Below are 25,866 nucleotides of genomic sequence, written 5' to 3' on the forward strand. Positions count from 1 at the left end.
TATTATTAAAACAATCCTCTATGAATATGTAAAGTCTAACGATAACTAGCTCTATACCGATTTTTGTATTGATTTTCATCTCAGCTGCGTTGAGACCTAAACAAATGCGATTATATTCATAAACAACTCCCTGCGGGTAAAATAGATTCACCCAAAAGGATACAATTCAATTACTACGAGCCTTCCAAAGAGAGCTTAAACAATGGTTTTATTCTTAAAGGGATTTGGATACCTGGCGTGGACTTATTGGAGAAAAGGGTATCTTTTCATATTGAATTTTCTATTAATACAAAGAAATCTAATTTAAAATGGTTTAGGGTTTTATAGTAAGAACTAAGTATGCCTCGCGTTTGTTAATCGATAAATAATCTATCCAACACAATGATTTACAATTCAAGCCTAAATTCAAACAAATCGTTCGAGCCAATTGTTTCTGGCTTGGAGGTTTGAAGGAATGGGAATATAGCTTTTTCTGATTACAAGGTTTTTTTTTATATAACAGGGGGCAAAAAGGCAGTAAAATCACCTGATGTTATTTATGGTACATAATAGTCAATGTTACATAAGTATATGGAGTTTAAGGATATTGATATTTCCTATCGTATCCCTCACCCACTCAACAGATAAACAATTAAAATTACAAAATTAAAAATAATGTTATCACTTCCCTTTTGACTGCTCGCGCAAGCGATCATGGAGCTAATCTTTTCGTCCTGTTTTTTCCTGGTATTAGCAATCAGCCTAGTCGGTAAGTATTAATTCATATTTTCTCCACAATAATTGCATCATTACTGATAATTTATACTATTATAGAACGTATACAATAATCAAAGGGATTTTAATTAGAATGGAAATAATTCCTTATTTCTAGTAACTCAACACCACTGGCAAAGAGGTGTGTTGTTATCTACTGCATGAAATTTCTTTAAACTATGTTTAATGGTCACATAAGTAATAGTTAATAATTTGGTCCTTTAATATTTACCGACAGAGTCTCGTCAATTTCGCTACGATTACAAGTTTAACCAAGATATCCAAAGTTGGATCAAACTGCACCAAGTCCCCTCCACCTGGGAGGACGCAAGGCTGAGATGTCATCTTGAAGGTATAATTTAAGTTATAGCAGGAGGAGATATTCCACTTGCCTCAATTTAAGTTGAAATCATTATGCCTCCTAATACACACTTGTGTGTTAAAATTCTTTGCAGTATAGTAGCATTTCCATTTAGATCATTGGATGTGCCAATTAGACAAACTTTTGTTATGTATGTGTTATGTTAGGTACAATGAATACCTTTGTCGGCACAATCAATCAGACTTTCCATCTTAGATTTAGAGATAATTATTGTAGCTGTATTATGTAAGCGAGGCGAAATTTCAAGGCGTTTACTTAATATTTGTATAAATTATTAATTCATACAATATCAACCTATTGACCAGAAAATAAATAATAAAATAAATTTTAGGTGCCAATTTAGCCTCACCCCAAAATCTCAAATTCGCGACAGTACTAAGGAATACGTTGAAGAACACTCATGCTGAACGCACAGGAATCTTCACGGGCATCCATGCGACATTCTCGAACGGAGATTTTCACTCTATAGAAGGTGAGAAGCATTATCAACCATATGAGCTTTGCTGTTTTTTGCTAAACCATAACAGAAGATCTAAATGCAGATTTATTGGAACAAACTGTGGTTTTGATGTGAATTTCAATAATTACCTTTAATAGAATTTTTAATGGAATAGTATTTAAATATTACTTTAAATATAACGTATTCATATACAGTTTCTATAACAAAGTGGGGTTGGTAATAAAAACGTTGCTTACTTACAGGTATTCCTATAACAAAAATGCCGCTACAATGGATGCCTTTCGAGCCTGATAACGAAAACAAGAATGAAAACTGTATTGTGATGCATTCCAATGGGACAATCGCTGATGTCAATTGCAACGAAGCGTTCCCCTACGTCTGCTACAGAAAAAAGTCTCAGAACGAGGTGTTAACTGAATGTGGCACTGTTGATAGGGGTAAGCAGGAATCCTAAGACTCGAAAACATATTCTTATGATAACCAACCAAAAAATTTAAAATATCTTCAATTTGTTCTTATCTTAAGATTATCATCTGGACCCCCGGACTGGCAGCTGCTACAAGTTCCACTTCGTAGCCCGTAACTGGACCCGCGCTTTCATGACATGTGCCGCAGAGGGTGCCTATCTGGCAATCATCAACAGTGATACTGAAGCTGACATCTTGAAGGAGCTGTTCGCGAAATATCCAGATTCTGCATTACGTTTTACCAATTCTAAGGATATCGCTTTCGTGGGTTTCCATGACTGGGGCGAGCGAAATGTCTGGACCACTATACATGGTATGTTTAATAGAAACCCATACAAAAAAAGTATTGTTTTTTAGTATTACATTTGCCAAAGAATGGTACATTGAATGTATTTGTAGTCGCTTTTGATTGAATAATACAACTGCAAAATTAATTTAACAAGACGCATCCTTCAAAACAGACTAAAGTTTTTGAAATTTGTACAGGCCAATCAATTGAAAACGCAGGCTTCAACACTTTCGATGTTAACCAGCCAGACGAGGCCCCAAATGGAGAATTCTGCGGAGGGATGTTCAGGTCAGGAAAATTAGATGACGCCTGGTGCTATGTCAGGATGGCTTTCATATGCGAAAAGTCGGTGGATAGCCTGTTGGACGAAAATGAATAACTTTACTGGAATTATAATGTATTTTCTTTCATTAAAACATATATATAATTAAATAATCCGTATTATTAATAGCTTTTAATAACCAAACGTATAGTTAAGTTGGCTTGGTATTGCTTAAATAAGATTTACCTCGCGTGTCTTCCCTGCGTACATTTAAATAGAATATTTTTAAAGGTTCAGGATCTTTCTACTGTAAATATAAATCGCATAGCCATTACCTTTACTGCCATTTTCAATATTGTTTATAGTTGTCTATAGTCTTCAAGGAGAATTAGATGATGAAATAAATTCATAATTAAATTTTGAGCTGCTACTAGCAATTTTCTGAAATATTGTATATTTTACAAGTTATTCAAAAAAAGCTGGTGTTTAGTTCATTTATATATTATGTTCCCCAAAACACTGTCTTGTCCTTCTAATCTCACGATGGTCGCGCGTCACCGCGAAATGGTCGGTAGGTGCCCTTGCTTGGTACCAAAGTCGAGTAGCCGGAAGCCTGACGCGAAAGAGAGCCCAAAAGGTCGGCTTGGAACGGAGAGGGAATGAAGAGCTGACAGAAATACCCTTGTATTTACTTAACACTTAATACATTTAACACGCTTTTTACGAACTTGGTTCTTGTTTTTTTTATTTAAACTCTCTAATTAAGCTTGATTGAATCTAGCACTAGTAACATGTACCTCAACATTTAAATGACCATGATATTGAACTTATTTTACATAGGCAATGTACGATTGTACGGTTAGATTTAACGCAGGAACATGCTTTATTGAGTATTGAGTATTGTATACCTAGTGCAGCCATAAGTTATGTTACACATGATAATGCATTTTTTTAAAGAAGTAATGTAATATTAAAACGTATACCTACATATTTATTAAAGTCTCAGAAAAAAAAAAAATATACTATTCAAAATTGCCACCTTTGGCTTTTATACAGGCCTTTAATCTGTTTGGCAACGCCAAACCTTGACCTTTACCTGCATCTTGAATTCAATTCTTCAATTTAAAATTATGTAAAATTATTGTAAATTTATAATAATACATAACTTTAATCCGGTTAAAAAGTGTTTTTCTTTAAATGTGTAAAGGTTATGTTAATAAAAGACAATACTAGATGATAATCTGCTTTATAAAAGTACTCTATTGTCCACTAGAATATGATTGCGCCGCCCCGGCCGTAGAGGACACTACAGAGCATGTATTGGGAAAAGGCGCAAGCTCACTGCCAGTGATTAAAGTAACTTTCATCATAATAGTTAACATTAACAGGACATGGATACATATTGAAATCGCCTACTATAATGACGTCTTTAAATTTAGTACATAAATCTTGAATTTATTTTAAATAATAGCATAAAGTCATTTTTCGAACTATTGGAATATAAGCTACACATACACTACTACACATTTAGACATAATATAGGTAAACACCTACCTTTATTACCGGTAGGTACTACCGTTAAAATACAACAAACTAAATTATTGTATTAATAAGGAGTTCAACACCATCTTTACCCCAAAGAAAATCTCTCATTCGCAGTGTTAATCGTTTTGTGATTGGGCGACAGCGGGAATTTATAAAAGTAGACAACGGTTGTATGAACTTTACGCTGAAAAAATGAAGAATTTACTCTTTATGTTCGAAATTATTTAAGAAAGTTTGAAACCCGGCCAAGTCCTTAAATATCAAAAACAAGATTGTAAATAGTACCAACAAAACTAAAATGACTTGGAAGATAATTGATAGTGAAACTGGAAGAGTCAAAGATCGCAATCAAGACATCGAACTATGTGTCGATAACACTATACTCAAATCTAACGAATAGATAGCAAAGTAGTTTCACCACAAAATACACACTTTATGTCAATATTACTTATAGTCAATATTTTTAAACAAATATAGGCATTACGCAGCCGCACGTATTAAACTTTATCGATGAATTTTTCAGACTTCGGCTTGTGGAAACCGTCAGATTATATATTTTTCGTCATTCTTGAATTATTTCCTTCAAAATAATAAAAAACAAGAAAACAATTACACTTAAGTATTTTGTTGATGTCTAAATATGAAAATATTTCGTCGTAAAAGAGAATGGCTGTTGCGTTATAAAGAGTAGGTACATGAATGTATGGGTTTTGTGTTAAACCAAACAAATTCAACACATTTTTGAGAGAGATTTTTGTTATAACAAGTGACGTTATAAAGACTTTACACTGTATCCAGAAATCCTGGCGAAATTGAGATAATTCATCCCTTAGCAATCCAAAATCATCTTTACTACTATCGTGGGATTTCGGCGAGTGCTGACTTTTTGGCTGATCAGACATTTTTTTTATTTTGTTCCTTACATTTAGTACAAATCTATTGTATCAGAACCCATTGTTACGCAATGCTTGTGATACGACCCTGCATATTTCACAAATTTCACCTCTTCTATTGTGCTGTTAAAAAACAACAGCGACAGAGTGCTAGAATCTTCATTTCTAGTGATAAAAGAAGTTTTTAGACGTGTTAAAATTCAAAATAATTAAAAAGTTGAAAAAAAAGAAAAGTTTTTATAGCCAGACTAGTTAGTTATTTACGGTTTTTATGGCATAATTTAAGAAAAACACGTTGGAAACGTCATTTTCAAATAGCTAAACATTATACTATTTTAACATAAAATGGCTACTAGCCCGTACTTCCTAATAAAGATTTTTACTACTTCAGAACTCGATGCACAATATCATCTAATAATTAATTGCTAATGTTGCCATATAAAGAAAATTAAATAACATCAAAGTTGTTACAAGTTAAAAAGACAAATCCTTAATAATTTAACAGTTTCAGTGTTTCCGCTGCGCAGTAATCAGAACCAGGAATTAATCAAAATATAGTCAATGTCACATATATTATTATAATATTGTCATTTCCTATCGTATCCCACACCCACTCAACAGATAAACCAAACAACTGTAATAACAAAATTAAAAATAATTTAATCACTTCCCTATCGACTATTAACTCGTGCAAGCAATTATGGAGCTGAGCTTTTCGCTCTGTTTTTTCCTGGTGTTAGCACTTAGCCTCGTCGGTAAGTATTTATTCATATTTTCTACTCAATAATTGCATCATTGCTGATAATTTAGACTATTATAGATTGTATAATAATACTCAAAAATATTTTTAATAAGAATGGAAATAATTCTTAATTTTTAGTAACTCAACACCACTGGCAAAGCGGTGTGATTATATTATGTACTGCATGAAATTTCTTTAAACTATGTTTAATGATCACATAAGTAATGGTTAATAATAGGATTAAAATAAACCTTTAAAATATTCACTGTCAGAGTCTCGTCAATTTCGCTACGATTACAAATATAACCAGGATATCCAAGGTTGGATCAAACTGCACCAAGTGCCGGCCATCTGGGCGGACGCAAGGCTGAGATGTCATCTTGAAGGTATACTTCCCTAAATCCATGAGGAATAATATTATTCTATTTGCCCCAAATTTAGCTTTTATAGTTAAAACAATGATGTGACATATACACACTTGTGTGTTAAAATCCAGTAGCATTTTCATTCAGATAATTTGATGTCCCAATTACACAACCTTTTGTTATGTTTGTGTTATGTTAGGTACAATGAATCAGACTTTCCATCTTAGATTTAGAGATAATTATTGTAGCTGTATTAGGTAAACGAGGCGAAATTTCAAGGCGTTTACTTAATATTTGTATAAACTATTAATTCATACAATATCAATATTTTGACCAGAAAATAAATAATAAATAATATTTTTAGGGGCCAATTTAGCCTCACCCCAAAATCTCAAATTCGCGACAGTACTAAAGAATACGTTGAAGAATACTCTTGCTGAACGCACAGGAATCTTCACGGGCATCCATGCGACCTTCTCGAAGGGAGATTTTCACTCTATAGAAGGTGAGACGCATTATCAATCATTTCTAAATGCAGATTTTTGGAACAAACTTTGGTTTTGATGTGAATTTTCATAATTATCTGAAATAGAATTTTTAACGGAATTGTATTTACTTATTACTTTAAATTAAACGTATTCATATACACATTCCATAGAAAGGTTGGTAAAAAAACGTTGTTTGCCTACAGGTATTCCGTTAACGAAAATGTCGCTACAATGGATGCCTCTCGAGCCTGATAACGAAAACAATAATGAAACCTGTATTGTGATGCATTCCAATGCAACGATCGCTGATGTCAACTGCAACGAAGTGTTCCCCTACGTCTGCTACAGAAAGAAGTCTAAGAACGAGGTGTTAACTGAATGCGGCACTGTCGATAGGGGTAAAAAGGAATCCCAAGCCTCGAAAACATATTCTTATGACCAAGAAATTTAAAACAACTTCAAATTGTTCTTATTTAAGATTATCACCTGGACCCTCGGACTGGCAGCTGCTACAAGTTCCACGTCATAGCACGTAACTGGACCCGCGCTTTCATGACATGTACCGCAGAGGGTGGCTATCTGGCAATTATCAATAGTGATGCTGAAGCTGAAATCTTGAAGAATCTGTTCGCAAAATATTCAGATACTGCAATACGTTTTACCCATGTCAAGTTTATAGCTTTCGTGGGTTTCCATGACTGGGGCGAGCAAAATGTCTGGACCACTATAGATGGTATGTTTATTTGAGAGCAATACAAAAAGATTTCGTTGTTTTTAGTATTATATTTGCCAAAAAAATATAGGATGTATTGGTAGTCGTTAAAGGTATATATATAATTATTATCTAATGGTGCGTTAGCTTTTGATTGAAGAATACAACTACAAAATTAATTTAACTAATTAAGACGCATCCCTCAAAACAAACTAAAGTTTTTGAAATTTTTACAGGCCAAACAATAGAAAAAGCAGGCTTCAACACTTTCGATGTTAACCAGCCAGACCAGCACGGAGGAGGGCAATCCTGCGGAGGATTCTTCAGGTCAGGCAAATTAGATGACTCCAGGTGCAGTGCCAGGCTGGCTTTCATATGCGAAAAGTCGGTAGATAGCCTGTTGGACGAAAATGAATAATAGTTTTACAGAAATTATAATGTATTTTCAGTCATTAAAAGATATATTTAATTACATAATCCGTATTATTACTAGCTTTTAATAACCAAACGTATACTTAATTTGGCTTGGTATTGCTTGAATAAAAATTACCTCGCGCGTTTTCCCTGCGTAAATTTAAATGGAATATTTTTAATATAAATCGTATAGCCATCACGTTTACTACCATTTTTAATGTTTTTTATAGTTGTCTTTAAGGAGAATAAGATGATATAAGTAGGTAATAAGCAATTCCTTAAAACCATTAATTATTTATAAAATTAAACAATTGGCGTTTACTTCATTTTTTGTCCTCTAAACACTGTACCGTCCGTGACATGAGCCACGGCCACGCGAAATTCGACGAGATCACTACTTAGCGCCATCGCTCGATATTATATTATAAGGACCACGAGTAAAATAAAAACCAAACTTCACACTTTCTCAATTAATTAGTATGAATATATAATATGTAATTATTCAATTTAAAAAAAAAGATCCTATGAAATTTAAAATTAAACCGCGTAGTAAATGTCAAAAAAACAGATGCTACTTTATGATTTTATTTAAAAACAACTAATACCTAGGTAACACTGAAAATGTTTAGAAAATGAAAAACGGCTTAATATCGAAAGTTGCCAATACTTTAATTGTTTTTCGAAGTAATCTCCGTTCCTCTCTCACATCGTCGTATTCGATGGAACCATTGAGTAGTAGGCCCATTCTTCCTTATGGGTCTCTTCTATGGCCTTTTCGTATGCTTTCACCGTATCTTCAGGGCTCATAAAGCGAATACCCCGAATTTTATCTTTAGTTCTTAGGAATAATTGAAAGTCGCATGGCGCCAGGTCAGGACTGTATGGCGGATGACTCATCTTGACATATCTAACATTTGGCGACACCAGTCCATGCGAAGGTGTTTCTGGTCTTATGTTAAAGTATGGGGAATCCATCTGGTACAAAGCTTCCTGACGCCTAAATGTTCGTGTAATATTTTTTGAACTCATACCAATGCCTAGGCTTGCACGTTTCTGCTGATAAGTCACTCTCTTATCTTCCTCTTTCATGCGCCGCACTGTTATCTTCAGTAGTCGCTGTTAAATGACGTCCCTCACGCGGAACATCATTGAGATTGCTACGTCCACGCTTAACCTCGTTAAACCAATTGTAAATAATGGCACGAGATGGGGCTTCATTAATCCTAAAGGGCTCCCTTTGGTATAGGGCTACTCTTTCGGCGTGGTTAATACTAATATACTACGCACCATTAAATATTAATAAGTAATTTTAAATAAAATAAAATTGTGTATTTTATGACTGTGTAACCGACATTAGAATCCGAATGCGAAGATTTACCATTCGAATTTCGAAGTGTAAATTTTGTGTTTGTTTGCTTTAGTTTTATAAATGAGTCAACTACAGGTACTCGCCTCGGCAATATTTTCACATGTATGCCATAAAGTTAAAACACGGCCTTGTGCCCAAACTAAAATCAGGCTTCAATATACATTAATGATTGCGTGTCATGTATGGAAATAACATACTTTTATTTCAGTTATAATCATAAATTAAAAGCCGTTAGAGCATCTACTCGGTTAACAAATTGACATAGGTTGTAGCGCTACTAGTCTATAATCATAATTAATTATATTATTAAATTCTATTTATTCTACGGCATACACAAATACAGTATTTACAATTTTCTTAACCTATAAAGTAATAATAAAAATAATTAAAAATAAATAAAATTAAAATTAAAACAAATTTAAAAAGTTTGGTCCCTGTGGCAGTGTACCTTTAACGCTGGCAACATTTCCTCGCTGTATTGCGAGACTTATTCTTTGAGCCAGGAAAGTGCCAGCTCTGCGGTCACCGGTACTATCTACCAGGCGCCAACTTAAATCTTTAATAAGCGCCTGTGCACTTGAACCCCACGGCCCAAGAGTCTCTACTCCAAAGGGAACAAAATTGAAGTTGGAGGAAAGACTCCGGCCGCGCCAGCTTTTTGGCTTGTCCGAAGGAGATGAGACGGGGCAAAGGTGTCTACACAGGTAGCATCCCATACTAAAGCCCGTCCCATTTTCCAAGGGATCAAAGACATTCCATCTGGCCGCTTGCCATCGTCTCTTGCGATGCCTGTTGGCTCCAAAATTGCTGGAACATTGACGGAGGCAAGAGAGCGGCGTATAATGTCGTTTAGCGCGGCATGGCGAGAAAAACGACCTGCACTCTTTTGGCAGTGTAGGCCATGGTGTCCAAGGCTACTTACTTCAAAACCACAGGGACACTTATGGGGAGTACATATGGGCACTCCTAAGCGGAGGCTGATGGCAATTCGAAGTGATTCAGGGTCTAAAAGGGTGCCAGTGTTTGGCGAAGGATAAGCATTAAGCCAATGCCCAGCTTCCCTAGACCCCACAGCCATCAACCTTGCACGGTCTGTTATTGGAATGTGACCTAATAACTTTTTGAATTCACTTTTGCAAAGAGGATCATCCCAGCTCCTTTGAAAGTTGACGCCAGAAGGCAAACTCAAGCCTGGGTTGGATGCTATCCACACGTTTCTTGCATCTGTCAAATCCGCAATCTCGTAGTTTGTAGAAAAAGATCTAAGGATTTTACCTACCAGACTGCTAGATTTGTGAGCAGATGAGAGAAACGCTGGAAGAGCTACACTTGTTATCTTGCGTACTCCTAATCCGCCGAAGCGAACAGGAAGCGATGCTTGATTCCAAGAAGGTGTATCAAAACGAACATTTAAAATAGATTCCAAAGAAGTTTTTAAAAGATTATCCAAATCCCTTAAAAAAACCGAATGATTCCATAGAGGGCTACAGCGAAGTACGTAAGTTAATTTCGGAACAAAAAGGCAGAATTTTAAAATGAACAAAGCTGAGTGTGCTGTAATATCCAGAAGACGGTGAGAAAGATCTTTAAATTTTGATATTGTCGAGTTAATGTATTCTTCAAAACCTTCTTTGAAAATCGGTGCTCCTAAGAGGTACAGCGATTTTTTATTTTTTATTTTTATATTTGGGGCTAAGGTATTAATTTTTTTTATTGTATGGTCGGTGTCCATATTCTCACCATGGAGATATATTTCACATTTATCAAAATTTAAAGTTAGACCCATTGAACTAAAATCTGATATTATCTTAGATAGATCTGAAAGTACTACATCTGCGTTACCTCCTAGAGTACCATCGTCAAGATACCAGACGTTAAAATTTGATTTTAAATTTTGTATGCAAGAATTTATTGCGAGACTAAAAATAGCCGGCCCAAGAGGATCACCTTGTTGACAACCAACTTCTGAAGAGAGTTCGTAACTCTTGTATGTTAATTTTGATGGCTCTGAGTAACACTGTAAAAGATAGTTATATATTTCTGGAATGTTTTCAAAAGACTTAGTCAGCAAGGTGTCCCTGCTGATTGAATTAAATGCATTCTTGACGTCAACTTTCAACAACACATCAAATTTTTCGTTAGAAAAAAGAGTGCGCAAAGCGTGTATAGCAGCTTCACAGCCGCCTTTAGTGCCAAAGCCAAGTTGTGTTGGTTCAAAAATTTTGTTCAATTTACTAATTATATGTTTTACTGCAATTTTCGAGGTTAATCTGCGAAAAGTGCTACCTACAGCAATTGGCCTCACCCCACCATCTTTTTTGGTAAGAGCCACCAAGTTTGCCCCATATAAAATAGGAGCAATAGCTTGGTTTATCTCCCCGCAAAGCATTTTATTAACGAGTTTTTTAAGAGCTTCTAAAAGCCGAACACCTGTATCACCAACACTGAATGAAGTTAAATCTTTAAGATGTTGGGGTGACAGCCCATCCAAGCCTGCAGCTGATCCTGGTTTAAACGAATTTATAGCGTTTAGAATTTCATCCGTAGACTGAATTTGAAGGCAGGCCTGGACGTCTGTGGGAGGGTCTAAAAAAAAAGGTGTGTCTGGAGCACTGGGGTGCTTTGACGTAAGAGCTGCAAGTGTATCCGGGGTGTCAGGGGCCAGTACATCATTTGAAAAAAGAAGTCTGGCGGCCCCCTTTAGATCTCCATCGTTAATTTTTTGTTCAACTATTTTTGAGACACATTTTGGTCTTTTTCGAAAGGTTCTAATAGCCGGAATTAAAAATGGATTTATACATGTGGGATCATTACAATTGTTTTTAAGTTTTTGAGTTAGCGAAAGGTTATCACTGGACTGTACATGCAAGAAACTATACGGAAAAGTAAATAGTTTCTCCCATGAGTCTGTACTGTTTTCTGTTATGCATTGTGTAATATATGATTCTAATAAAGAGGCGATGGAGATCCGGGCACCTCGAGGTATGCGTTTAACAACTGGACATGTTTTTTTTAAATTCGAAAGTAAAGTTTGAAGTTTTATGTGGTCTGGTGTTGATTGTCTATCTGTGCTGTTATTAAAAGAAAGTTGTGAATTTTGTATAGTGTCTCTGTGTATCTTTGTTTTGTGTATTTTTAAGCCCCGGATTGTATTAAAACTTTTTTTACATAGGTCACAGGTCAAATTTTCCATATGTACACTCCACTCCGCGTTTATGAAAAATACAAAATTAGTACTCTTAAAATAAGTCAACAAAAAAAAAAACTTAAATAACCTTAAATTAACTTAAATACATGACAATAATATATAAATATACAAAGAAAATAAGAAAATAAAATAAACACACAGGCATCAGCAGGAGCACAACACAAGCAAAAGCAGGAGCACAAGCAAAAGCATAAAGAGCACAAGCAAGAGCACTGAGAAAAAAGTGTTCAGGTTTAGGAAGAAGCAAATTTCGTCTGACCACTATTAAATTGTCCGTTTCTTAGACTTTACGTAATTTAATTTTTTATTGATTTTGTTTATTTCCATTTTTTACGCATTAAATATCATCATTTTGCATCATATTCCATTTAATTTAATCAATTTTTATTTCTAAATTCTCATAAATATATTTTTCATGTTGTCACTTTGACAACTTTTTTTTTTTAGATTATTAGAATATAATTATTATATAATTAATTAATAATTAATTAATTAATTATAATTAATTATTATAATTATTATTAATTTATTATTATTATTAACATACTTTTATTAGATTATAACTACGAACACTTAAAGGATGTCATCCAAAAAGGTCTTAATTTAATTATTCAAAGCAGCGGGCAATCAAGGCACATTCTTACTTCGTACTAACTGTAACCTACATTTACTCCTTTTTAAGGCATAGTTAAAGTTCCGGTAAATCAAAGCAAATAATTTTTTTCTCAGTCAACATAGAGTCAATCTTGTTTCCCTTTTATCAAAATAAGCTGTTAGAAATGACTTCGCAATATTCACCCTGGTGCCAATAACCAACTTTGCAGGTCAGACGAAATAACTTTATGGTACAAATTGTAATTAGACAAGCTTAGACTTCTCGTTGATCTGCCCAAAACTTGACTAGTAAGTTACGGTAACAACTACACTATGAACATATTGTGTATGTTCGACAAGGACCAACAACCCTATACGTTTCAACAATTCAATTACCCTGACTTTGTTTACAGAGGTCCTGTCTTGTGCCTCAGCTAAATAGGACTAGTAAACATAGTGTATTGAGCGATTTACATTTACAAGTCCAGTAGCCACCCAGCAGGCTGTTTCATTAACCCTCTTAAATCATAGCTAATCTAATTAACACGAGCATGTATACTGGACAATATCCTAATAAAACAAGTATAGTACGACCAATTTACAAAAATAGTAGCAAAAAAAGCTTAAAAAACTGATTTCTATTGTTTTTAAAAAAGCTTAAAAATCTAATTTCTATTTCTAATGTGGGAAAGAAACATTAGACTATCTTATTCCAAATTAAATAAACTCACTAACAGATGCATTTCTTAATAATATTACAAGAAACAATATTAAATTGAATTTAAAAATTATTATATAAATCAAACAATTATGCATAACAAACATTATGCTAATCAGACAACATCTTCATTTAATTCTTATACGAATATAGGAATACATTCTGTATTCGATTGAGAATTCTCGTCAAGAACAGGTTTCTTGCGTCGGCTAACTGTGGAGCGTCAATGTTTCAATTGGTTATATAAATAATTCGATAAAATTCGACCATTATTAAACATAAAATGACCGTGTAGACAATATAGACCAGTGCCGATAATTTTTGAAACCAAAAAAAATTACAGCAGGATGAAACCCATTAGAAAAGCAGGGGAATATGATCAAAATGAAAGGAAAAATAAATTACGGTCGATCTGAGGTCGGGAAGGGGATGGGGGGGAGGGGGAGTTTTAAGGGTAAAAAACGGTTTATCTCGATTTCCGGCAAAACTACAAGTCCTATGGACTTTTTTCACATAACCTCAAAATTTAGGTGAAAAATTCAAAAAACCAAGTTTTTTGTTTTTTATTTATATCTTTTTCAAAAAAAATTTTTTTTCTACGAAATTTGGTGAAAACTTACCTTATTATGTCCCAAATATACTGTAATTTATTTGATTAAAAAAATTTATTTCTTCACCTTATTTTGAATTAATATCGAAAAAACACCCTAATTTTCAATCGAAAATTCTGACGTCAAAATTTCAGCTTTTTTCAAAAAGTTGATGAGCTTTCAGTGCGTTGAAATCTCTACTTTCCTATGGTAAAAAAATATATATATATTACCATAGTAAATCTTCTCAGAAAATGCAAAAAATCGTATGCAGTAACGCCCAGACCCGTCCTCCCCTTCCCTACTTCTCTATGAATCTTCTTTAAATTATAATTAGATGCCTATTTATTACTATTTTAAGATAACTTATATATACCTGAGTGACCTTAGTGATACCTTTACCGATACCCCTTCCCGACCTCAGATCGACCGTAATTTATTTTTCCTTTCATTTTGATCATATTCCCCTCCTTTTCTAATGGGTTTCATCCTACTGTAATTTTTTTCACTTTTTATTTATTTTAAAGGCTATCTGCACTGGTCTAATAACTTAAAGGCTAATTTAAAACACAGAACCTAAATGAAAAAAATCTCATCATAATAATAATATGATATCATCGTACGCGGTTCACCTCTACCTCGCCTCAAAAGTACTACAAATGATACTTCAATGTGAACTCGAAAAAATAACATCGGTGAGAACTATTTCAAAACCCAATTTACGTTTGTATATTTTATAAATATTTATATTATAAAAATATACAAACATCCTTCTACATTTTATGTATGAAATAACATTATTATGTCCTTATTAAGTTTTTTGTTTTATCTTTCAGACCTATTGCTTTTTATAATCTAATGAATGTATTTATGTACAAATAAAAGGTAGATGTTATGAATTAGCTCTATATAAGGCTGGGGTATAATTTTGTTTTATTATATTTTAGTTATACTACTCTTAACAAAGTTAATATTACAGTTTGAGTTACTTAAATAGTGTGTAGATAGTGTGTAGTAGAGTTTAATTTTATCATAAAATGAAATGTGCAACGTATTATATTGTTATTTTCTTAGGCTGTATAAAACGACAAGGCTTATTTATATCAAATGTCTGCAGCAATATGATTTACATGGTTACTCCATAAATTGATAGTATGACTGGCAGTTAAGTTTCATTAAATATTACATTGTTTTTAAGCATACTTGAAGTCAATAAATGAATAATAGATTATTAATTTTATTATTAATACAATATTTTTAGATACTAATAACAAATAAATTATACTATTCAATAAATATGTAACACTTAAAAATGGTAATGAAATTTTGCATATAAAAATAAAGTTGTTGTCAAATAGCTTAAAAGCTTGCTCTTAAATAGTATAATTTACTGGATGGTAAGCATTGAGACATTCCTCGTTCTTGACAACTACCGCTGATGGCTGTAATACAATGGTTATTGTTTGTGTTTGGTTGCATCTAAGTATATGGGGACCATAATATTGGGTACCAATTTAACTATAGTTAAGCATAGGAAAATAATAAAAAGACGCAAAACACATAAATCTTAAAAAAGGATAAACTTAATTGGAGTGTAGTATCTTAATGCAGGTTTTAATAAGAACTATATGGGACATTTTAATATTCCTATGTAAAGTATATTTGAAAACATATTCGATAATATGATAAATAAACCAAGTCATTATATCAGCCCTAAAAAAACCTTGATTTCTTAGACAATAAGCCTTTAGATAAGATTTTAAAAACAATTATTAATAAAACAAATCTGTGGCTGCGATCCATAAAGAGAATGCTAATAAAGTCTCTTAAATATTAACGCATCTGAATGTATATAATAAGTTATGGCAATGTCACTTTCAACATACACAATTTAATATTCCATTAATTAAAAATCAATGTTGATGTATTTACTATTTTTTAATAAATCTTTTAAAAATCCAATTGCTGAAGAAACTCTATATTAAATTAGAGTATATTTTGACGTAAATCGTCATGCTCTCGTTTGAGAAATGGCGGTACTTCGCGACGTTTCTGTTATTTATTTAGCACGTTAATCAAGCTATAAAACCTACATTTATGACGCAGTTGTCAAGTCTCATATAATGTAAACGAGGTTCAAACGACCTCGTACTCCTGGTACATGTTTATTCAACAATTTTCCTAAACATCTTCTCTTTATGCAAATTTAAAAAAAAAACAAAAACTTGATTTCGTCATATTTAACTGGCAAACGTTGTTTTGCGTTATAAAGATTATTACTATTAATATCGCTGTAAATGGGTAACGACTGGTTATATGGATGTAAATTAAGTGTTATTGTTCGAAACACATAATTTTAGTTTAATAAAATTAGATGAGGGTGAACTAAAATATTTTTACTGGGCGGATCGTCACATTTATTTTAGTAGTCATTATTGAGATTTACTCGGGTTATGATAAACGCATTTTTATTTTTATTTAAACTTTTTTGTTAATAGTTTCGTCCTCAATTTATAACTTGATAGTGAGTGTATTGTGCGTTTTTGTGAACTATTGTGAGGCAAGGTATCAGTATCAGACTAACCTCTCTTTGTTCCCAAACTAATACAATTTCTCCAAATCCTAACGACTGACAAATGTGTACCTTTCTTCTTGGTAAGGATACATCGTAACGAGGTATGCACTCAGGACTTATTATTTTAGTATAAATTGAGCTCGTATCGATGGCCACCGAAGAACGGTTACTTTGTGGTACAGTTATGTTTAAAAAAAAAGTTCACGAGATGTAATACCTTAATATTCTAATTGAAAAATTATACAAATTCTGGGTCCCATCAAGGATCATATACTATGACGGAATCGTTCCTCTATTAAATAGGAAGGGAATTGGTCATTAAAAAAATCTTTTATAATGGACTTAATTTGGCTATATTTGCTATAAATAAAAATTCCCAAATGATGATAAGGTTTATAAATTGTTAATCTTGCCGATTTGCTAAACTTCGAAGCGTATTTATCGGTTTAAGTGTATCCGCTTCGAAGATAACTAAACCGAAAGGTTAGCGTAAAATAAATTAAGATATAACCAATGTTATATAAATCGAGTTACATATAAATAACAAAAATTCAAAATAATTTAATCACTCCGGTTTTCACTGCTCGTGCAAGCGATCATGGAGCTGAGCTTTTTGTTTTATTTTTTCCTGGTGTTAGCAATCAGTCTCGTCGGTAAGTATTTATTCATATTTTCTACTCAATAGTTGCATCATTACTGATAATTGAGTTGAGTTGTCGAAACTGTACGTTTTTTATACAGTAATAAAAGAGATATTTAATTAGAATGGAAAACATTCTTAACTCTTAGTAGTTTTTTAGTGTTATTGGTATGTTATCTAAAGCTGGCGGCTTCAACACATTTACACTTTGTGCTTGTGTAGTGTCTGTGAATAAGCGCGACTGTCAATGTCAAACTGAATATGCATCATGAAAAGACTGTCCGTCTCTCTCGCGCTCGGTCAAGCTTATGAGTATAAAAGAGACAGTTATTGTTTTGCTTTTGCTACTGTTTATGTTGATCTTTACTGTACATGTTGATCTTTTTTCTTATTATTATTTTGTCTGTGATTGTTTACTTATTCGGTTGGAGGTTAGAATACTTTGAAAAAATGTCTTATGAAATATATTCCGTCGAAACATTACCAGGACAATCTCGAGAAATGATGCACAATGTTTTTAATTATTTTAAGCATCTTAATAAAAACAGTTTAATGAAAAATTTTTATATTTCACTTGACATCAGATGCGACTGGGGTTTCTAAGAGGAGTATTGAAAAAATAGTTAGTGAAGTAAAAGTGAAGTGTGTTGAGCTAGATGGAGCTTATGTCGAAAAATGAAAAATTATTTACACAAACTACTCTTAAGCCGGGTCCACATTTGTAGCATGTTGACGTATCACGATCAGTCGTATCGTATCTAGTATTTGTATGATAAATATGGACGCTCATTTTGTCCATGTCGTATTTTTAAGGCGTATCTTGTAAAAAACGCGTCCATACTTATCAAATGCTGTATCATGTCAGTGTATCGGCTTTAACTTTACAAATATAGACGCTTCACTTTTTTCCGATGTATCCTGATGCGCGTGTCTTTCAGTGCACCTTTCCCTTCTCGTACGGTTCAGTCATGTCTTCGTTCCCAAACTGTTTAGCCATGTCAGCAATTGCTCACAGTTTGGCGGTGACTAGCGCCTGTTATATTTCAAAAAAAGTTAAATCCAGGCGCTGGAAGTGTTTAGAAACCGAAACAAACATGGTGGAATACCATTGATGCGAGATTTAAAATTTCAGCATACCAGCGGAAAATACAAAAATTTTACTCGCATATCACCCATTGATGTTGTGTATTCCCTTTGATGATCGCGAAAAAACCGACACAGGATGGTTCGGGGTGTATCAAGTATCGTATCGCGATACAGTATCGTGATACAGTATCAAAATACGTCCATACCACCGATCGTGATACGCGTATCGGATACGAGGTGTATCAAGATACGCGCTTAGTGCGGATCGGGCCGTATCCGATACGGCATGTATCATAAACGGGTATCATTTTGCGTCCAAACTAACGATCATGATACGCGCCGAAGCCACGCAACGGAGATACGATACACCGAAATGCTACAAATGTGGACCCGGCTTTATACGTTCTTGGTCGGGCTTAGAACTTTTGGATCCACCCTCGTATGCACATAATATTTATATGTATTTGACACATTTTTATTTATTTACAACCCACCCAACCTTACTAAACCCAGAGTAGACTAAAATATATGGCTTGGCAAAAAAGTCATATTTTTAAACATACTGTATAGTGAAATTGCATTAGTTTGAGTACTGTGCACGCGCCAGCTTTCGATAACCGACCATATGTACATCACTGGAAAAGCAGTGCGATGATACTGCATGTCAATCTTGTGTCCATACCTATGTATATTGATCACATAAATAATGGTTAATAATATGGTCCTTTAAAAATATTAACCGACAGAGTCCTATCAATTTCGGTACGATTACAAGTTTAACCAAGATATCCAAGGTTGGATCAAACTGCACCAAGTACCGGCCACCTGGGCGGACGCAAGGCTGAGATGTCATCTTGAAGGTATACTTCCCTAAATCCAGAAGGAATAATATTAAAATAATTATGTGTCATATACACGCTTGTGCATTTCCATGCAGATAATTTGATGTGCCAATGCCAAGGCTGTAAATACGCCTTGAAATTTGTTTACTTAATATGTTGATAAATTATTAATTTACATATTGAAATATCAATGTGTTAGCTTGTTCAGATAATAAATCTCTATTAAATACATTTTTAGGCGCCAATTTAGCCTCACCCCAAAATTTCAAATTCGCTATAGTACTAATGAATACGTTGAAGAACTCTCATGCTGAACGCACAGGAATCTTCACGGGCATCCATGCGACATTCTCGAAGGGAGATTTTCACTCTATAGAAGGTGAGACGCATTATCAACCATATAAGCAATATAATCATATCTAGAGTTTTTTATGTCGGCTTTTTCTCTCGGCCTACTACTCCAGTCAAATTACGAAATAAATAAACATGAGCGAACACAGTTTGGGGATTTTGAGGATCGATAGGGGGGTGTATTCTGAGCATAAATTCCAATTTGAGGGGTTGTACTGAGGTCAGCTCAAGGTCATTTCGATGGAAACGCGTTTAACTCGATATCTCGAGAATGGTTAGTGTTAGCCGAAAAATTGTAGAGACCTTTTCTTTTCCTAACTAAATTTACTAACTTTTTTATTTGAAACTTTTTTTTATAACATTAATATTTTTCAAGTTATTACTCCCGCAAGGCAGAAATTTTACTTTTTTTTCAATTTTTCGTCGTTTTCTCCCCAACCATTCAATTTTATTAAATTTTACCGATCATCGAAGTGTAGATCTTTTAATTATGAACAATTTTGTTCTGAAACTTTTTTCCGTAATGCCAATACCTTCGGAGTTATAGATTACTTTACCGAGCGAAATCCGCGCCACTGTCGCAATATAAAAAGGTCAATCGATTAAACTAATTAAAAATTTTGTATTTAATATTCATGGGTTAATTTGGGTAAGAAGTAAATTAAAAATTAAAACTGTTTCACACATTTATTGATAGAAAAATAGGTTATAAAATTCGGAATATTAAGCACCCGAGGTCGATGGAAGTGATTCATGAATATTCGTGGTCCTGGCGGTATCAGGGCATACGTCGTCCTCGTCCATTACGTCAAGATCATCATCGTCGATAACGTTAGCGACATTCGAACAATAGTTCTCTTTACAATTAATGCACATCACTGAGCAAAAGAGGCCGGCCTTTCTGCATCCGCACGCTTTGCCGCACGTAAATTATCCGGAGCTGGTTTCAATGACATCGCTATCGGCTAATAATTACTGATTAATTATCATTATTAATCATATATTATGATTAATAATTTACTGAGATCGATTGCGTGCAAATGCAAAACCAAATGCGGCAAAGCGTGCGGATGCAGAAAGGCCGGCCTCTTTTGCTCAATGATTTGCACCAATTGCCAAGAGAACTATTGTTCGAATGATGATCTTGACGCAATGGACGAGGACGACGTATGCCCCAATACCGTCAGGACCACGAATATTCACGAATCACTTCCAGCGACCTCGGGTGCTTAATATTCCGAATTTTATAACCTATTTTTCTATTAATAAATGTGTGAAACAGTTTTAATTTTTAATTTACTTCTTACCCAAATTAACCCATGAATATTAAATACCAAATTTTTAAATAGTTTAATCGATTGACCTTTTTATATTGCGACAATGGCGCGGATTTCGCTCGGTAAAGTAATCTATAACTCCGAAGGTATTGGCACTACGGAAAAAAGTTTGAGAACAAAATTGTTCATAATTAAAAGATCTACACTTCGATGATCGGTAAAATTTAATAAAATTGAATGGTTGGGGAGAAAACGACGAAAAATTGAAAAAAAAGTAAAATTTCTGCCTTGCGGGAGTAATAACTTGAAAAATATTAATGTTATAAAAAAAAGTTTCAAATAAAAAAGTTAGTAAATTTAGTTAGGAAAAGAAAAGGTCTCTACAATTTTTCGGCTAACACTAACCATTCTCGAGATATCGAGTTAAACGCGTTTCCATCGAAATGACCTTGAGCTGACCTCAGTACAACCCCTCAAATTGGAATTTATGCTCAGAATACACCCCCCTATCGATCCTCAAAATCCCCAAACTGTGTTCGCTCATGTTTATTTAACCCGTTTTTAGCCATAATTTGACTGGACTATACACCCTCTGTCTTCTTTGCCGATGAGTAGGGATGTCACCAAATTCAAATTTAATGAAGTGTTACATGTATGTTATGTTCCATAATAAACATATTGTTTTATTTTATTTTATCTAAATGCAGATTTTTGCAACAAACTTTGGTTTTGGTGTGAACTTTCGTATCTATCTTAAATGAATTTTTCAACGGAATTGCAATTACTTATTACTTAAAATTTAACGTGTTCATATACACCTTCCATGGTGGGGTGGGTAAATAAAAGTGCGTGCGTACAAAGTACACATGTCAGAAGTGAAACTTCTTTGGCAAACTAATCTTAAATTTATTTCTTCGATTACGTGAACACGTACACGTGGCATTTTAGTAATAAATAATAAATAATAAATAATAAATAATAAATAATAAATAATAAATAATAAATAATAAATAATAAATAATAAATAATAAATAATAAATAATAAATAATAAATAATAAATAATAAATAATAAATAATAAATAATAAATAATAAATAATAAATAATAAATAATAAATAATAAATAATAAATAATAAATAATAAATAATAAATAATAAATAATAAATAATAAATAATAAATAATAAATAATAAATAATAAATAATAAATAATAAATAATAAATAATAAATAATAAATAATAAATAATAAATAATAAATAATAAATAATAAATAATAAATAATAAATAATAAATAATAAATAATAAATAATAAATAATAAATAATAAATAATAAATAATAAATAATAAATAATAAATAATAAATAATAAATAATAAATAATAAATAATAAATAATAAATAATAAATAATAAATAATAAATAATAAATAATAAATAATAAATAATAAATAATAAATAATAAATAATAAATAATAAATAATAAATAATAAATAATAAATAATAAATAATAAATAATAAATAATAAATAATAAATAATAAATAATAAATAATAAATAATAAATAATAAATAATAAATAATAAATAATAAATAATAAATAATAAATAATAAATAATAAATAATAAATAATAAATAATAAATAATAAATAATAAATAATAAATAATAAATAATAAATAATAAATAATAAATAATAAATAATAAATAATAAATAATAAATAATAAATAATAAATAATAAATAATAAATAATAAATAATAAATAATAAATAATAAATAATAAATAATAAATAATAAATAATAAATAATAAATAATAAATAATAAATAATAAATAATAAATAATAAATAATAAATAATAAATAATAAATAATAAATAATAAATAATAAATAATAAATAATAAATAATAAATAATAAATAATAAATAATAAGTTATAAATAATAAATTCAAACCGCGACTAGACATTGTGGTATTTTCATACAACTGTTCACATGAGCGCGCGTTAGCGAGCGCGCGCTTTCATCGCGATCGCATGTAATTTTGTTAATTTTCGTAATTATATTTTGTTTTCGCATTTAAAATGAGTGAAATTGAAGATATTGACATCGACTTAAGTAGAAAAAAGGCCAGCAATTTGGAATATAGGTTCGGAATCCTATAAAAACAAAATTTTGAAACGACGTGCTTGGGAAGAATTTTCTACGTTCTACCGAACTAGACTGACTACTCTCTGAGTACTCTCGCAACGCGCATTAGCGCTCATCATCTGAACTCTCTTCAAATTTGATCGCGCGTTACATGTGAACATAGCCTAATTGTAATAGAATTATTGCTATCATTGTTATCGTTATTGTATATTTTTTTGTTACTAATGGCTTCGAATCTCTTCGAATCAACCGTGGTAGGGACAAGAAAAAGATGGCGCGTAACGGAAAAATGTGACGCGTAACCGGAAATTGTGACGGTAATTTTTTTTCTAACGCCAATAAAGAAGTTTCACTTCAAAAAACGTTGGTTGCCTACAGGTATTCCTTTAACTAAAATGCCGCTACAGTGGATGCCTTTCGAGCCTGATAACAAAAACAATAATGAAAACTGTATTGTGATGCATTCCAATGGGACAATCGCTGATGTCAACTGCAACGAGGTGTTCCCCTACGTCTGCTACAGAAAGAAGTCTAAGGACGAGGTGTTAACTGAATGCGGCACTGTTGATAGGGGTAAGGAGAAATCCTAAGCCTCGAAAGAATATTCTCATGATAACCAACCAAATATTTAAAATATATTCAAATTGTTCTTATTTAAGATTATCATCTGGACCCTCGGACTGGCAGCTGCTACAAGTTCCACTTCATAGCCCGTAACTGGACCCGCGCTTTCATGACATGTGCCGCAGAGGGTGCCTATCTGGCAATCATCAACAATGATGCTGAAGCTGAACTCTTGAAGGAGCTGTTCGCGAAATATCCACAATCTGAAATACGTTTTCCCAATATCAAGAATATCGCTTTCGTGGGTTTTCATGACTGGGGCGAGCGAAGTGTCTGGACCACTATACATGGTATGTTCATCTGGGACCAATACAAGCTTTATACCTGGGTAACACTGAAAATGTTTAGAAAATGAAAAACGGCTTAATGTAAAAAGTTCCCAATACTTTTATTGTATTTCAAAGTAATCTCCGTTCCTCTCTACACATCGTCGCATTCGATTGAACCACTGAGAAAAGCAGTGGGCCCAATCTTCCTTAGCGGTCTCTTGTATGGCATTTTCGTATGATTTCACCGCATCTTCAGGGTTCGTAAAGCGAATACCTCGAATTTTATCTTTAGTTCTTGGGAATAAATGAAATTCGCATTGAATGAAAAAAATCGATTTTTTTTCAAAACAACAGGCAAACAGCGATTGACATACCAGTCTTCAGTAACTGTCCTTCCATCTTCTAACACAACTGTCGCGAAATGACCTTTCTGACCAAAGAATGAGGCAATCATATTTTTTCCTTGACTTCCTTTCTTTACCTTAGTTGGCCTATCCTCGCAAGGAAACACCCACTGAGCTGATTGTCTTTTGGTTTCGGGTTCGTAGCAATATATCCAGCTTTCATCACGTGTGACGATGTCTGAACTTGAACTTATCTAACATTTGGCGACACCAGTCCATGCGAAGGTGTTTCTGGTCGTCGGTTAAAGTATAAGGAATCTGGTACAAAGCTTCCTGACGCCTAAATGTTCGTGTAATATTGTTTGAACTTAACTCATACCAATGCCTAAGCTTGCCCGTATCTGCTGATAGGTCAATCTCTTATCTTCCACTATAATGCGTCGCACAGCACTGATGTTATGTTCAGTAGTCGCTGTTAAAGGACGAGCATGTTAGCTTCATTTTCACGTGTAACAAGAGTTTTAGATTTGCCGCCAATTCACAGAAACAAATGACAAATGAATGCAATATACTACATACTCTTTGGTAACCTATTACCAAAGAGTTGTAAAATTGAAATTCAAAAAAGTTTTCATTAGCAATGTTAGAAACACTGGCCAGTTCTAAACATTTTCAGTGTTACCCATGTATTATTATGTTTGCCAAACACTGGACGTATATAACCTTTTATTACTCATTAAAGAAAAATATATATTACTAGAACTTGTTATTGCAGCCACGTCAGAGCGCATAATATACATATATTTTGTAAGCAGTATAAAGTAGGCCGTGTAAAGTGTTTGATATTTTCAAAGGCCAATCACTTGAAATGGGATTCAAAACTTTCGAAGTTAACCAACCAGACGACCAGCCTCCTGGGCAATCCTGCGGAGGTTTCTTCAGGTCAGGCAAATTAGATGACTCCACGTGCGGCCACAGGATGGGATTCATATGCGAAAAGTCGATAGATAGCCTGTTGGACGAAAATGAATAAATTTCCAGAAATTATACTGTATTTTCAGTATTTATATCATTTGATTAAATGGTCTGTATTATTCATAGCTTTTAATATCCAAATTTTTACTCAATATTGTCTATAGTTATTAGCAGAATTGGATGCTATATACATAGTAGGTAATTAGCAATTAATTGAAACCTTAAACATCAGCGCTTTTCACAACATTTAGGTACCATATTTGCAAAGTACTTCAAGCTCTAATTGATTAAATATCTACTTAAATTTGTATTTCTCGTAATTACGATTTTATTAGCTTTTTATTCTGATTGAATCCCGGTCGTAAAAAAGCTATAAAACTGTTTGTCAAATAATTTGTCGCTTAGTATCTCTTAGTGTACGTTTTAATATCCTGATAATTATACCTTTTTCATTATACTTTATTCTAACATTGAAATACAATAACAGCAGCACTG

At 32.9% G+C, this 25,866-nt stretch overlaps 3 protein-coding genes across 3 annotated transcripts; all 3 read left to right on the forward strand.

Moving 5' to 3' along the window:
* The first annotated feature begins 620 nt into the window (after positions 1 to 620).
* On the forward strand, positions 621 to 2,783 carry LOC125057826 (C-type mannose receptor 2-like). The gene is made up of 6 exons (XM_047661740.1): positions 621 to 748; positions 992 to 1,105; positions 1,467 to 1,607; positions 1,838 to 2,032; positions 2,121 to 2,375; positions 2,549 to 2,783. The coding sequence occupies exons 1-6, from the start codon at positions 694 to 696 to the stop codon at positions 2,728 to 2,730; spliced, it is 942 nt and encodes a 313-aa protein (XP_047517696.1). The 5' UTR covers positions 621 to 693; the 3' UTR covers positions 2,731 to 2,783.
* Positions 2,784 to 5,666: 2,883 nt separating this feature from the next.
* On the forward strand, positions 5,667 to 7,830 carry LOC125057827 (lymphocyte antigen 75-like). The gene is made up of 6 exons (XM_047661741.1): positions 5,667 to 5,806; positions 6,066 to 6,179; positions 6,523 to 6,663; positions 6,850 to 7,044; positions 7,125 to 7,379; positions 7,595 to 7,830. Exons 1-6 carry the CDS (start codon positions 5,752 to 5,754, stop codon positions 7,774 to 7,776), a joined length of 942 nt encoding a protein of 313 aa, XP_047517697.1. The 5' UTR covers positions 5,667 to 5,751; the 3' UTR covers positions 7,777 to 7,830.
* Positions 7,831 to 17,334: 9,504 nt separating this feature from the next.
* On the forward strand, positions 17,335 to 25,490 carry LOC125057828 (macrophage mannose receptor 1-like). The gene is made up of 6 exons (XM_047661742.1): positions 17,335 to 17,479; positions 19,299 to 19,412; positions 19,633 to 19,773; positions 23,538 to 23,732; positions 23,819 to 24,073; positions 25,251 to 25,490. The coding sequence occupies exons 1-6, from the start codon at positions 17,425 to 17,427 to the stop codon at positions 25,427 to 25,429; spliced, it is 939 nt and encodes a 312-aa protein (XP_047517698.1). The 5' UTR covers positions 17,335 to 17,424; the 3' UTR covers positions 25,430 to 25,490.
* Positions 25,491 to 25,866: the final 376 nt, after the last annotated feature.

Source organism: Pieris napi, chromosome 17 (genome assembly GCF_905475465.1).
Source record: "Pieris napi chromosome 17, ilPieNapi1.2, whole genome shotgun sequence".
Taxonomy (NCBI): domain Eukaryota; kingdom Metazoa; phylum Arthropoda; class Insecta; order Lepidoptera; family Pieridae; genus Pieris; species Pieris napi.